At 36.3% G+C, this 14123-nt stretch overlaps 2 protein-coding genes across 2 annotated transcripts; one reads left to right on the forward strand and one right to left on the reverse strand.

Moving 5' to 3' along the window:
* sec61g (SEC61 translocon subunit gamma) lies at positions 1-2483 on the forward strand. Its single transcript, XM_041814347.1, has 4 exons — positions 1-109; positions 1108-1209; positions 1338-1440; positions 2334-2483. The coding sequence occupies exons 2-4, from the start codon at positions 1116-1118 to the stop codon at positions 2341-2343; spliced, it is 207 nt and encodes a 68-aa protein (XP_041670281.1). The 5' UTR covers positions 1-109; positions 1108-1115; the 3' UTR covers positions 2344-2483.
* A 3084-nt stretch (positions 2484-5567) lies between these two features.
* Positions 5568-12330, reverse strand: LOC121527413 (transmembrane protein 241-like). Its single transcript, XM_041814375.1, has 15 exons — positions 12108-12330; positions 11139-11185; positions 9863-9940; positions 9692-9773; positions 9480-9557; positions 8900-8925; positions 8527-8578; positions 8357-8405; positions 7945-7990; positions 7831-7866; positions 7283-7317; positions 6707-6776; positions 6389-6482; positions 6067-6131; positions 5568-5775 (listed from the first exon to the last, which is right to left on the reverse strand). The coding sequence occupies exons 1-15, from the start codon at positions 12177-12179 to the stop codon at positions 5712-5714; spliced, it is 894 nt and encodes a 297-aa protein (XP_041670309.1). The 5' UTR covers positions 12180-12330; the 3' UTR covers positions 5568-5711.
* Between the last annotated feature and the right edge of the window lie 1793 nt (positions 12331-14123).

Raw genomic sequence — 14123 nt, forward strand, 5'->3', positions numbered from 1 at the left:
GCCATACGCATGCGCGTTGTAAGTCTACGTCAGCTCTTCTCTTCAACATTCTCCGTGAAAGCTACGTGGCCCTCAATTTCAGTCTGATCACCAACCCGACCAGAAACAGGTAAGAACTACTTTATTCTACGAAATATCACTTTATTCTACAAAATATAAGTTTATTTTATCATTATAGAAGATTAACTAACGAGGGTTAGAGTTACTGACTCTGAATTTTCCATATTTGACCCGGTTACATCGACACTAAAACCTTTCTGATGATAAACACAGCTAACAGAGGAATCACTGACATTAAAATGAGTGTTTCAGAGGATAAAACCTAGATTAATACATCAGACAGCTTTTATTGTTATAGACAATTAAACGTTTTTACAGTAGAAACACGGTTTATTCACCTATATCAGGTTATTGATCGGTGATCAAACTGTTAACCAACGTCAGCGATCAGAGTCTTGGATGTAAACCATCAGTATGGGCTTATAATTATTATAAAGACTTTAGATAATACTGAAATAAGGCGTTAAAGTCAACATTAGAATAGAGCAGGATTTAACGATGTTAGTTTCTATTTATTATGAAGACTCTAGATAATACTGACTTTATTCTGCTGACAGTCTCAACATCATAGATATGTATTCATTTTACTGCCTTTTAACCCACATTAATCCCTTTTCAGTCTTTTTACTCATTACTTGGCCTTTTTAATTCATAATTTTATTATTTATTTAACCAGGATTAAAAATTCAATTATAAAGAGACAGACAATGAGCAGCCATACTAATAAAAACTAAAACACACGCATTCTCTAAATTACAACGGCAAATCTTAAGATAAACTAAAATCTGTCATGAAAACATGTACAGAAGGACGTCTCTGCCTCCATGTCATTATCATTTTTTATTAAAAATGTCTAATGAGAGCAGGAATAGAGAATATTCCTATAAATCAGAATAGTCCAGACTATGAGGCCGCTGTTCATACAGCAGACAGAGAGGAGATGAAGCTCAGAGCTCTAGAGAATAACAACTCTGGCATAAAACATCACCATAGTCCAGTAATGACATGAAACCATATAAAATATATTTACCAGTCCTTCTCTTCCAGGTGTCACCATGGATCAGGTAATGCAGTTTGTTGAGCCCAGTCGGCAGTTTGTCAAAGACTCCATCAGACTGGTGAAAAGGTGTACCAAACCTGACAGAAAAGGTATTTTCTATGTCCTGATGATATTATCGAACCTTTATCATATCTAGTATCTCTGTCTCTCTTCTATAAATCACAGAGGCTGATATTTTTAATATAAATCCTGTTCTTTCTTTTTTGTCTCCTGTCAGAATTTCAGAAGATTGCCATGGCCACAGCTATCGGGTTTGCCATCATGGGTTTCATCGGTTTTTTCGTCAAACTCATTCACATCCCCATCAACAACATCATCGTGTAAGTAGAAGTTACACCTGTTAACTATATGATAACGGTCTCTGATTGATCTCTACAGTTTATCAGGCAGAGACGCAGAATTAGGGACTATTGATCAGATATTTAACTGTTAATCCATCCAAAAAGATGTCAGAATTAAAGCTGAATTAAGGCAACAGTCCTCATCAGGATTATTTTTTGATTGATACTGAGATTATTACCATTGAACCTGATCTCAGTACAATGATGATTTTACATTTAAAAATGTGAGTTTAGACTAACATACAGGTGAAAACCCCCATAGGGTCACCTACACTATAATAGTTGGGGAGTAGGATCTAAATGAATGAATGCTACAGAAACCTGATGATGTACATAATTTAAACTGTGGTCAGACAGACTCTGTGATTTATGACTAAGTTTATGAAAACAGCATCAGTCATACTAAGACCGTACAGCAGCAGGATTCTCTCTCTGATGGAATAAAATACAGAACTATACTAAATAATTCAGTGTTACAGCAGCTTAAATACACAAACGCTGCCAGGATGCTTGATACTGGATGTATGCTGGTATCCAATATTTATTCATTCACTATAGCTGATACTGATGTATAAATGTAGTTCTCTCCTAAAACCTCAGACTAAAAACAGTTTAAAGTCTTAGGATGAACAAAGACTGGAGCTGAAGTAGGTCTGTTGGTCCTGACTAAAACTACACTACCCTGTATCTATCAACACCAATAGTCCTATCTACAGAAACCAGACCCAGCGTCTCTAAAGCAGCAGATACAAAGGAGGGTTACATTGAATTTTTGTTTGGTCATCAAACCTAATTTCAAAGTTGTTAAATTGTCTTTCTGTGTACATTTTCATGATGTTCCCCTTACTCTTTCTGTGTGTTTTTTCTTCCAGTGGTGGTTAAAGCTCTCTGCTCTCAGACTGCTCAGCGTTGGTGACCTACAGACGATGGTGTTGGGTTTTTTGGGACTGAAGGGATGACATTTTTACATTCTGTACACGACATTTCTATTTGACTGTGTAAATAAAACTAATGGAAACCCACTGACTTGGCTCTTCTTCACATTTAAGCTGTACTACCTTCAGAAGGGTTTGGTTAAAACGTGTGACTTTCAGATAATGTAGTGATTCCCAAAGGAAGGCCCGTGGCCCCTGAAGTGATGACTGTTAGAGAGGGTTTTCTGTGTATCTGTGTGTATATAGATACAGTATGTTTATGTGTAATACTAAGGGTTTTTTTGGGGGGGGGTCTGAAAATATTTTCATTTGCCAAAGGGGGGCTGGGCAGAAATTTCCAGGATTTCTGCTCTTTGGGCTTACAGAATAATTTCACTGATTCATCACGTTAACATCTCTGTCATCAGAGATCAGCCCTCTACAGATAAAGAGACAGATATCAGTAGATGTTCTGAAGAACACTCCTATATATCACAGTAGAAGATTGTTATTAGTCTTAAGAATCTCTGTTAGACAAACCTTTATTTGTTTACAAGGTTAAATGCAAATAGCACAGTGAGTCTGACACCTAAAGAAGTGATATAAACATAAATCATCTAACTTATTTTAATCGTCAGTATCATCCCTAGTTTAACAGTCTGTCTTTCTTTTGCATCATAATATTTTATATCAATTCTACAAGAAAATAAAGATGCCAAAGTTTTGAGACCTTAGTCCTTAGTTTCACCCTTTAGTTTAATTACATGGTTATCTATCAACCTTTATTTAAACAGCAGTTAAATAATACTGCAGAAAGGCTCTGTCTCTGTAGTCTTCATTTCTGCCTTTATTTTATAGGTAAATTAAGTATTAGTAATGATTATTTTCATTTCATTGGAAATAAAATTATCAAATTTTATTTTCTGTTTTTATTTATATATTTATTTTTTTTCTGTAACGAACAAAGAAATGAAAAATGGATTGTTTTATCTTCTTTGTTTTTGTTGTTCTGATCAAAGAACAGAAAAGTGGTGATGTAACATTCTTTTTCCTGCATGTGTGACCTGCTGCAGGTGTTGTGATAAAAAGAATGCTACAACTCTATTGTTCTGTTTTTTGATCAGAACAAAAAACAATAAGATGGAAATGAACTATTTTTAATCTTTATAAACATGTTAAGAAAACAAGAAACAGGAAATAAAAGTTCTGTTGTTTTCTGTTTTTTGATTCTCGGTTTAATATGAAAAGTCTAATAATTAATCAGAAACAGGAGTTTAGGGGAAAATGTTGGAATAAAATAAAAGTCTCATGTAAAGGACACTGATAAAACTGAGTTAGTTTCAGAGTTCTATATGAAAGGACTGAGTTCAGATCTAAAACCAGAGGAGCTTTGAGTTTATGTGAGAAAACTGTGAACTGATGTAAAACCTAACATCTTATAGCTAGAGCAGAATAATCCCGGTTTCATAGCAGCAGTGAGATCAACCATCCAATCATCAGACTGTTGAGAGTCTTAAGAACATAGTAGTTAGGCTCCAGTCTAATTCCCACCCCTGTCTGCTTTTAAATAAAGCTTTTCTTCTGCTGTTGTTGGACAGGATGTGGTGTCCCTGAATGACCACAGCCAGGAGATCACATGACTTCACTTCTGAAATGTGGAGCTAACAAAGAGGTCTGAGGCCAAGCAGGGTTAGACCACACAGACGGGATTATGACCCGGACTCAGAGCCCATTAAAAGGAGTCCTGATAAATCCTTTTGAACCACCACGGGCCACCATGGAGGACTACCAGTCAGGGGCCAACATTGAGGACTACCAGTCAGGGGCCTCAGGAGCGAATATTGAGGACTACCAGTCAGGGGCCAATATTAAGGACTACCAGTGAGGAGCCAACATTGAGGACTACTAGTCAGGGGCCTCAGGAGCCAATATTGAGGGCTACCAATGAGGATTTTGAACCACCACGGGCCACCATGGAGGACTACCAGTCAGGGGCCACCATGGAGGAGTATCAGAATCAGAAGACCTAGAGGACACAGAGGCTTTCTATTAGAGACCACAAGGAACTAAGACCATCTGATTTAGGACAAGCTTTTGTACACTTTATTCTCTTTCAAACTTTTTTCTCCATGCTCACTCCTGACCCAGTGAAGACAGATGCATGACCCACTTTTTGGTCCTGAGCCACCAGTTGAGAAACACGACATTAAATGCAGATGAAGACGTTTTATTGAAGCAACCTCGTAAGAGCTGAAAAGACAATGCTGACATCTAGTGGACAAACCAGGAAGCTCAGGAAACTGCAGACAACCTAAGAGACAAATTATTTAAAAATATTCAGTATACTTCATCTGTCTATCACTATTATAACACAGATATACCCACAATTTTTCCTTTATGGTGACTGACCTTTGTTGGAAACTTGGGAAAAGTAGGCGGAGCTGACGAGGAGCAAGGGATACCCTCGCTGGATGTTTTCCCAAAATCAGAGAATTTTTTTTTTAATGATTTAAGTGGTGTAATTGACCAATTACGTAAAATGCATATATATAATGAATATTCAGTCGTAGTTATTATGATAGATTTAAACTAGTATGGATGTAAAAAAAAAAAAAAAATTAAAAGGCTCTTGTGTCATACTGGGGGTCAGGAACTGAAAAGTTTGGGAAACAGTTTTATAATATTAAATAAACATGAAAGAGTCTAAGATGTGAAGAGTTAGAGCTTTGGAGGGAATAGAGGATGATACCTAGAGTACCCATAAACCTAAAAACAGTGAGCATTTGAAGCAGAATAATCAGTGTTGTCTAAGGAATCTTCTGAAGGATAAAAACAGAAACATGGAGCTGAAGTGGAGAAGTTAAAGACGTTTCAGTAGGTTTCTTTATCACCAGTGTTTTTTGTTGTAACGGTGGTATTTGACGACTCAGAGCACACTGGAGTTTTACTTCTGCTTTTCTAAAAATGAACACTGAGTTTGATTAGAATAGAAAAACTCCTGTTGGTGAATATTTCTGTGAACTTTCAGTTCTCATAAAGACTGCAGGTGATTTGTTTTTTTACCTCAGACAGCAGCTGTCCCACCACGGTCTGAGGGCCAGAAACCCTCCATGGTCTTAGGCTAGAAACCCTCCACACTCTGAGGGCCAGTCTGACTGACAGCAGCAGAATAAAGACAACTTCACAATCATGAGATGTAGAGAACATTTATTTGGTCAGCAGATTATCGGAAATAGAAAAACAGTCAAAATAAAGTGGAAAAATAAAGATTTGATAGAATAATCTCTTTGGGAGTGAAGTGCAAATTCATCAATAATCTCAGCGGCAGATCAGAGGTCATGACTGAGATTCTCTGTCTGAATAAACCAGCAGAGCTTCTCCAACATGACTGAGGACCACGCTGAGGACAGAAACATAAAAAAAGACAATCATTGAGGGATTCATTTATTCATTCAGTGATTATTATGATCTAAAACAATGATAATCATTGATCAGGGATTATTATTATCTATAGCAATGACAGTCATTGATCAGGGATTATTATTATCTATATCAACGGTAATCATTGATCAGGGATTATGATGGATCTATAACAATGATAGTCATTGATCAGGGATTATTATTATTTATATCAATGGTAATCATTGATCAGGGATTATGATGGATCTAAACATAGTGGGGATTAACTGACCAGATCAGAGACGGAGTGTTGAGGTCCATGTCAAAGATGAACGGAGAGAGGCACATCGTGGAGACCTGAGAGGGAAGGCCAATCAGATTTAAGAAGGTTAATCAGCTGTTTACTTGCTTACAGACTAATTCTGTCATCGTGGATGTCTTTCTTATTCTTCTTGTTCCAAAAACAGAGGAGTTACTAAAAAATCAGCATACTTCATCTCAGATAATCTCACTGTTTAAACCTCCAATATTTCTACAGCCTCATAATGGGTCCAATTAACCATACAAACTATTCATTTCTAATCAAGGACATTTAAATCTGTTCAAATAATCACCTTGGAGATAAAAATCCAGACCCAGAAATGTTCCAGTGATAATCCTGTCTTCAGTCTGATGGTGGCCATCAGTAGCAGAAACCCCAGCAGAGCGCTGTGGACAGGAACCAGGAGATTTACAGCTGAATTTACATGATTATGACCTGATTATGAACAGCTCTACTGATCACAACTCTAAATCTGACTGGCCAACCCCAAATACAGTCATAAACAACCAAAACAGCTGCTGTCTACCTCAGAGCTAGCTAAGCCTAACGGCCTATTTCTAATGATGAACACTCATAATAACCCTCCATCTATAACAGAGAAGGTTTTTACCTGGCACAGCAGCCACAGTGGAAGGAATGAGACTGAAGAGAGGGAAACTGGAGAGCTGCTGACAGGTCACCTGTAGAGAGACACACCTGTTTTAAACACACCCTTATTTAATATTAAATATTTATGTCATATTAACATTACAGTAATACTGTTAGATATCAGATTATCTTAGCCCTTTAATAACCCTTTATTAATCCTTAATCAGCCCTTTATTAACCATTAATTAACCTTTTATTAACTTTTATGAACCCTATCATAACAGACTAGGGTCTGATGATGGAATACTGTTGGAAATTAGTTCATTTAACCATTTATTAACCATTTATTAACCATTTATTAACATTTATTCAATCGTTACTAACAATTTATTAACCATTTATCAACCCTTTATAAACTTTTATTAACCCTTTACTAAATTTGTTAAACATTTATTAACCCTTTAATAATCATTTATTAACTATTTATTAACCCCTTACTAACATTTACTAAACGTTTATTAACCCTTTATGAACAATGTATTAAGCCTATATTAACCCTCATTATCACTCATAAATAAAAACATGGACATTGACTTACCTGTTGGATGAGCAGCCACGCTGAGCAGCAGCACGCTGATATTAAAAGGCAAAAAGAATAAAAAATAATCTTTGACAGAATATCTAAAATACAAATCAAGGCTGTCATGATAAAAAAAAAAAAAAAAACTTTTAAATATCCCATGTTTAATAATTATACAGTTTGTTGATTTAAAGACCAAAATTTTTAAAAACAAAATGTACAAAATGATCGTAAAATGTTCTGGTATTAGGTGAAACCCAAGTAAAGAAGAGCCAACAAGAATCAAAGTGATATTTTTAACCAGAACAGAGAGAACGGTCTAAAATTCACTCAGATGTTGACCACTCTCAGTAAAGAGGAAGGAGCTGAAGGGGAGAGAGGGTTACTCTCAGGGGCGTCCCTAAGGGCTCAGTCATTGAGCCTTCATCCTTTTCCTCCTTCTTAATGTCTTTATGATAGGAAATATTTTTTTTCTAACTGATGGTAAAATAAATATAACCCTTTACTTCACCTCCCACGTGCTTCATAATTATCAGAGTTCTATTAATAAAGAGATGTGATGTTACCTGAACAGGTAATTGATGCACTGCTGTTCAAGATCACTGCAACAAAAACAGAAATACATTTTACCTGTGATTATCGATCTTTTATTATTGGTGTGACATTTTGTTTAGACTTACCTTAAATTAGTAGGTTTGTGGTGAGTCTGAAATACTCTGTAGGCTCCTAGAGGATAAATAACACTCTTAGATTTATGGACTTGAAATGTAAACTTCTAAAATTAAAAAACATTTAAATCTCAGGGTTAAAACAAACAGAATGAATAAATTTAATATTAATCTCATTTTAATTATCAGTGGTGCTCATCAGGGTTTAGTCCTGGAGCCTCTGATCTTTTCACTATGATATTATATTATTATATAGTAAATTAAAGTAACATTATGTCATCATAAATAATTATTATTATCTAATATTTTATAGTATTATTATATATATCATATTATATTATTATGCATTATATCATAGTTATATTATATGGTTATACATTATACTACAGTTAAGACTGTATCATCGTAATACAGTGGGACGTACCGACACAGGACAGGTGAGCAACAGCCCACAAGTAACCACTGGAGTCAAACTGGACAAGAGGAAGAAACAAAACAATGATTTAATTTGGTATGAACATTCAGACACTTTATTTTTAACATTTTTAGTCAGTAACCTGATAATGCAAAGAGATATTAGCGGTAAAATTTTACCTGTGGATCGTAGTGAGGCAGGTTGATGGCTGACAGCAGAACAAGGCAGAGGCTGAGAGAAGAACGATGTTTAAAGATCTCGGGAGTTGTAAATATTTAACAGAGTTTTTTTATTTTGTTACAAATGCTAATTTTTAGTAAATCCAGTAATACAAACTCTTTGACTTTCACAGACACACACAAGGTCCTATAATGTCAGGATTCTGGTTTTGGTCCGGCTATCATTGATCCTGTTTTTGATGCTGGTGGTTGATTTTTATTTGCCAGATCACATCCAAACACTTTGTCAACCATTATTTTCATGAGTGCTATATAAATAAAGTTATTATTATAATTAGTATTATTATAGATGCAAAAAGATAAAATCACTGACCTGATCAGTTTCAGTCTCTGTATTTTCTGTTGAAGAGGAAGAGAACATTAGAGTGTGGTAAAGAGAGATTTATCACACAGCTGATCATAGACTAAAAAAAATCTTCAGTTTCTCCAGAGTAGATCTGATTGTTTGATATTAGAACCTTTGCTGTAGATTAACTAAAATCCTCTCTCTGTCTTCACTGAATGTTTAATAGTGACAAGTGATCAGGTCACAGGTGGACTAGTTTAACGAAGTAAAAATATTACAATATGGATTTTATAAAATATCAGCATAGGGTTTGAATCAGGAAATTTACTTTCAAGCTCTATAGTTTAATAAGTTAAAATAACATGACTGTTTGAGCAGATGGCAGAGACTCTCTGTAGCTCAAATTCTCTCTGCAGCTCTGAGGCTCTCTGTAGCTCAGAGGTGTTTGGTAGCTAAGAGACTCTCTGTAGCTAAGACGCTCTCTGTAGCGCTGAGGCTCTCTGTAGCTCAGAGTTTCTCTGTAGCACAGAGTTTCTCTGTAGCTCGCAGTCATTAATCTCTGATGGACATGATGGGGGATCATAGTGGACTTTAAACACAGACAGACCTCACTGTGGACGACCTTCCCAATGATGAAACTGACCACATGGGAAGAGTTCTGTAGCGTGAAGAAGAAAGGAATGTCCTGTACGAAGAAAAGAGAGAAAGAAGCTAAACCACAACACAGCTACGCCCAGCCTTAGCCGTTACATTTCTGTTATCCGTCCATCACTGACAGTTTTAAAGGTGAATATGAAGATGGAGGTTTCTGTGGCGTACCAGGTGTGACAGGGCCCGTGAGCCAGCATAAATATTTCCTACAAACAGGAGAGAACCGGGGAGCCAGGACAGAGCAGCTGATCTAAAAACATTAATAAACCAGATTATAGTAAGGAATGTGCTAATTTAAACTACTGAATAATACAGATTTTAATTCATCATGTATTTTACCTGGTGATCCGGCTCATCTCCACCCAGCCCAGTTTCCCAGAGAGCAGAAGAAGAACAGCTCCGATAAAGGTCTGCCATCTGTAAACATGGATGATGATTGTAACAGAGTATGACGTTGTCATGGTAACAGAAAATTCAAACGTGTTATAACAGCAGTAATCCAGCAATGAGTTCTAGTTTAGTTTCAAGTCCTAGACCGCTAGTATCATCTTATTTCTAGTTTTTAATCCTCAATATTTATAGACAATCTCCTCCACACCGTCTGAACTTTTCACACCCATACAGAAACATCCACCAAGTTAGATTACATGAAAAACAGATTTACAATTTTACATTTACTGTTGGACTATTATTATGATTATTAGATATTTAAACATTTCTTCTCTGCAGATATCCTTAAATATCTGACTGAAAATGTGGTCCATAAATGTTAGAATATATTGCTGATGTATTATTATAATCACTGGTTAGATTATTATTCTATATCTGAGATATACCTAGGCTTCACACTGACCAAACAGAACTGGACTTTGGGGTCAGAGTCCTTAGATCTGGACGTCTCCCTCATGTAAAAACACCCTAAATATTAAGAATGAAAAAGTGTGGAAAATTCTGGAAAAGAAAGAAAGAAAGTAAAACTCCACTACTTCATGAGACAGGGGTGTAGGAGAGGAATTTTCCTGCAATAGTTAAAACCATAAAATAACTCTAATATAATGCTGAGGTGTCAAACAGAATCCCATATAATCTGATTTTCACTCACTGATTTAAAGTTTCAAAGAGTCATCTCAGCTGAGATATGACCACACTAACAGAGTCATGATTTCAGCAATGAGTAGGGATGCACCATCATCAGAATCATGAAATATTTCTGAACTAATTTTAGTCGATAAAGATCTAAACATGATTGTAACTGTAAAGAGGCCCAAGTCTGTCCTGTTCTAGAGTCATCCTCTTATTTAAATCAAACCTCCTGATTTAACAGCAGCTAAGTTTGTTGGTTTTCCATCAGCATTTATCAGCATTTAAGACTGGCAGATATCCTACATGCCTACAGATAATAGCACTTATAATGACAGGTGTAATTTTTACAGAATGGTTTTTATGGTTTCTCATGATCAGAAAATGCAGACAAACTCCTGAAAAAATTAGCACCATTTCTCCACAGACACTTCTGTCTATTATTCTGTTTACTTTAAAATTCAGTGATTTTACTGTAATATCTGAGCTTTCATTAGTGTATTTAGACACAAAGGCTGTATGTTTGAGTACTCACCCTTGAAATAAAGTTGGATATGTAAACTTTAACACAGAGAGGACAAACTGAAAAAAACAGAGAAATAAAGACATAAATACAGTCAGAAAATTGAAGTTATCAATGTAAAACTAGTTTTTTGAAAAGCAGAAGATATCCTGTCACTAATAGATAGTCTTTACTGATCATTAAAATAAACACGTTTTAATCATTTTGAAATTCTAGGTTGAAAATGTGTTACTCCATAGTTCAGATCGGAGCTGCTGTCACGTCTAATAACCCGGATCGATTTGATCCGGTTCAAACCGTGTTCACATAATGATAAGGAATGGGGATGAGGGTTAAATCGATTTTCTGCTCATTTCAGAGAATCAGTCACGTCAAATATAGCCTCAATACAGCAGACAGGAGTATTTAATGATGATTAAAGTGGGTTGAAAACATGTTTTAGAATGTTTTAACCCCTTGACCTCCTCTATAACCCTAATAACACTGATTAAAAAACATGCTATACTCTTTTTAATCCACTAACCTCCTCTATAACCCTAATAACACTGATTAAAAAACATGCTATACTCTTTTTAATCCATTAACCTCCTCTATAACCCTAATAACACTGATTAAAAAACATGCTATACTCTTTTTAATCCACTAACCTCCTCTATAACCCTAATTAAAAACATGTTTTAGACTCTTTTTAACCCCCTAACCCTCTTTCACCCAAATAACACTGATTAAAACCATGCTATACGCTTTTTTAATCCACTAACCTCCTCTATAATCCTAATAACACTGATTAAAACATATTTGAGACCCTCTTTAACCCTTATAACACTGATTAAAACATATTTGAGACCCTCTTTTACCCTAATAACACTGATTAAACATATTTGAGACCCTCTTTAACCCTAAAAACACTGATTAAAACACATTTTAGACCCCCTTTAACCCCAATAACACTTATAGCCCACTATAACCCTCCTCACTGACCTTATTAGTGAAATAGGAGAAGACGAAGAAGAAGCTGAAAACCAGTCCTGTCGAGTGTCTCCTCCACTGCATGATGAGCTGAATCCTCCCACAGCTCCAACATGGTGGTAAAGTTTAATAAAACCACGTTAAACCATGTTTTATCCGGGCTTTTTCCGGGTTTCAAGGTTTAAACTACTCTCTCCTTAAAGATCGGAAACTTCCCTCACTGATGACGCGTCAAGACGCTCGCTAACAAAGATCGTCTACAAAAACGAAGAGTCAACACTACTGTTATGAACCATGCCCTGTAATAGGATATTTTTACCTCTGCTAACAGCAGAATCTACCTCCTGTAAACGCTTCTTTTATTATCAGTTACAAATGAAAGACTACAGACGCAGAAAGTCAGCATAACCAAGTCCCCCTTGAGGGATTAATAAAGTTGCTGAACTGAATTTCACCATGTTTTCTGAAGGGAGCTAGACTAAAGGTTTAGTCAAACTTTTAACTCATCTTCTACAATAAACAGACTGAAAACGAAAAAATAAACACAGAATTGACAACACGCATTTTAACAGGTGTGACTGGTAAAATGGGAGACTATGTGCTTGTAAAAATAAAAAAAAAAGCACAGGTATTTTAGTACTAATACAATATTTCAGCAGTTCAGATGAGATAGCCTATCTAATAACCAATATTGATCAGTCTGATGTAAATGACCTCACCCAGAAAACAATTCATCAAACTGAAAAAAGGCTGTCTCTCAAACAGGAGCCAGCTTTTAGACACTGATTTTCCTAAATGCAAATGACAGTCAGTTGAAGTCAATTACTGTTCTAGCATAATTCAGATTTTCTTAAACAAACCTCCCAATGATAACTTTTTTTCAGAAATAAAAAAACTCAAAATGCACTGTTCCAAATTATTATGCAGTTTCAGAAACGTTTTTAGTTTGTAAAGAAGTGAAAATGGTCATTTGTTGAATTTACAGCATTAGGAGGTCTGAAATCAAAAGCTATTTAAATCAAAAACATTTTAACAGGCCAAGTTCCATGTTAACATAAGAGCCCTTCTTTGATATGACCTTCACAATTCTTGCACCCAATGAACTTTTGAGTTTTTTTTGGAGTTTTAGCTTGAATTTCTTTGCAGGATGTCAGAATATCCTCCCAGAGCTGCTGTTTTGATGTGAACTGCCTCCCACCCTCATAGATCTTTAGCTTGAGGATGCTCCAAAGGTTCTCAACAGGGTTGAGGTCAGGGTAGGATGGGGGCCACACCATGAGTTTCTCTCCCTTTATTCCCATAGCAGCCAATGACACAGAGGTGTTCCTTGCAGCATGAGATGGTGCATTGTCATGCATGAAGATAAAAGCATGGTTCTTCTTTTTGTACCTTTTGTACCATGGAAAAAAACAAAAACTCTATATACTTTGCCGAGGTCATTTTTACACCTTCAGGGACCCTAAAGGGGCCTACCAGCTCTCTCCCCATGATTCTGGCCCAAATCATGACTCTGCCACCTCCTTGCTGACGTCGCAGCCTTGTTGGGACATGGTGGCCATCCACCAACCATCTACTACGCCATCCATCTGGACCATCAAGGGTTGCACGGCACACATTTGTAAACAAGACTGTTTGAAAATGAGTCTCCATGTATTTCTGAGTCCTCATGTGTTTCTGCTTGTGAGCATTGGTTAGGGTGGCCTAAAAGGTTTGTGCATGACTGCAAGCCTCTGGAGGATCCTACACCTTGAGGTCTGTGGGACTTCAGAGGCACCAGCAGCTTCAAATACCTGTTTGCTGCTTTGTAATGGTAACTTAGCAGCTGCTAAGTTAATCCGATAAGTTTGTCTAGCAGAAATCTTCCTCATTATACCTTTATCTGCACAAACCCGTCTGTGCTCTGACTCAGCCAGAAATAAATACTAAAAAGTCTAATGTTTTCATGCCTTGTCGAAGGCATTACACTATTTGACACTTTTGGCAGCAGAGAGATCCTTTTCTTTCCCATATTGCTTGAAACCTGTGGCC

The sequence above is a fragment of the Cheilinus undulatus genome, linkage group 19 (assembly GCF_018320785.1).
Source record: "Cheilinus undulatus linkage group 19, ASM1832078v1, whole genome shotgun sequence".
Taxonomy (NCBI): Eukaryota; Metazoa; Chordata; class Actinopteri; order Labriformes; family Labridae; genus Cheilinus; species Cheilinus undulatus.

What these genes read in the sequence shown, in the direction of transcription:
- sec61g (XM_041814347.1), top strand. Translation starts at nt 1,116, where the DNA reads ATGGATCAGGTAATGCAGTTTGTTGAGCCCAGTCGGCAGTTTGTCAAA. An exon ending in TACCAAACCTGACAGAAAAG is followed by an intron (nt 1,210 to 1,337) that starts GTATTTTCTATG and finishes GTCTCCTGTCAG; the next exon opens with AATTTCAGAAGATTGCCATG.
- LOC121527413 (XM_041814375.1), bottom strand. Translation starts at nt 12,179, where the DNA reads ATGCAGTGGAGGAGACACTCGACAGGACTGGTTTTCAGCTTCTTCTTC. An exon ending in TCTCCTATTTCACTAATAAG is followed by an intron (nt 11,186 to 12,107) that starts GTCAGTGAGGAG and finishes TGTTTTTTTCAG; the next exon opens with TTTGTCCTCTCTGTGTTAAA. An exon ending in TCTGGATTTTTATCTCCAAG is followed by an intron (nt 6,132 to 6,388) that starts GTGATTATTTGA and finishes CTTCCCTCTCAG; the next exon opens with GTCTCCACGATGTGCCTCTC.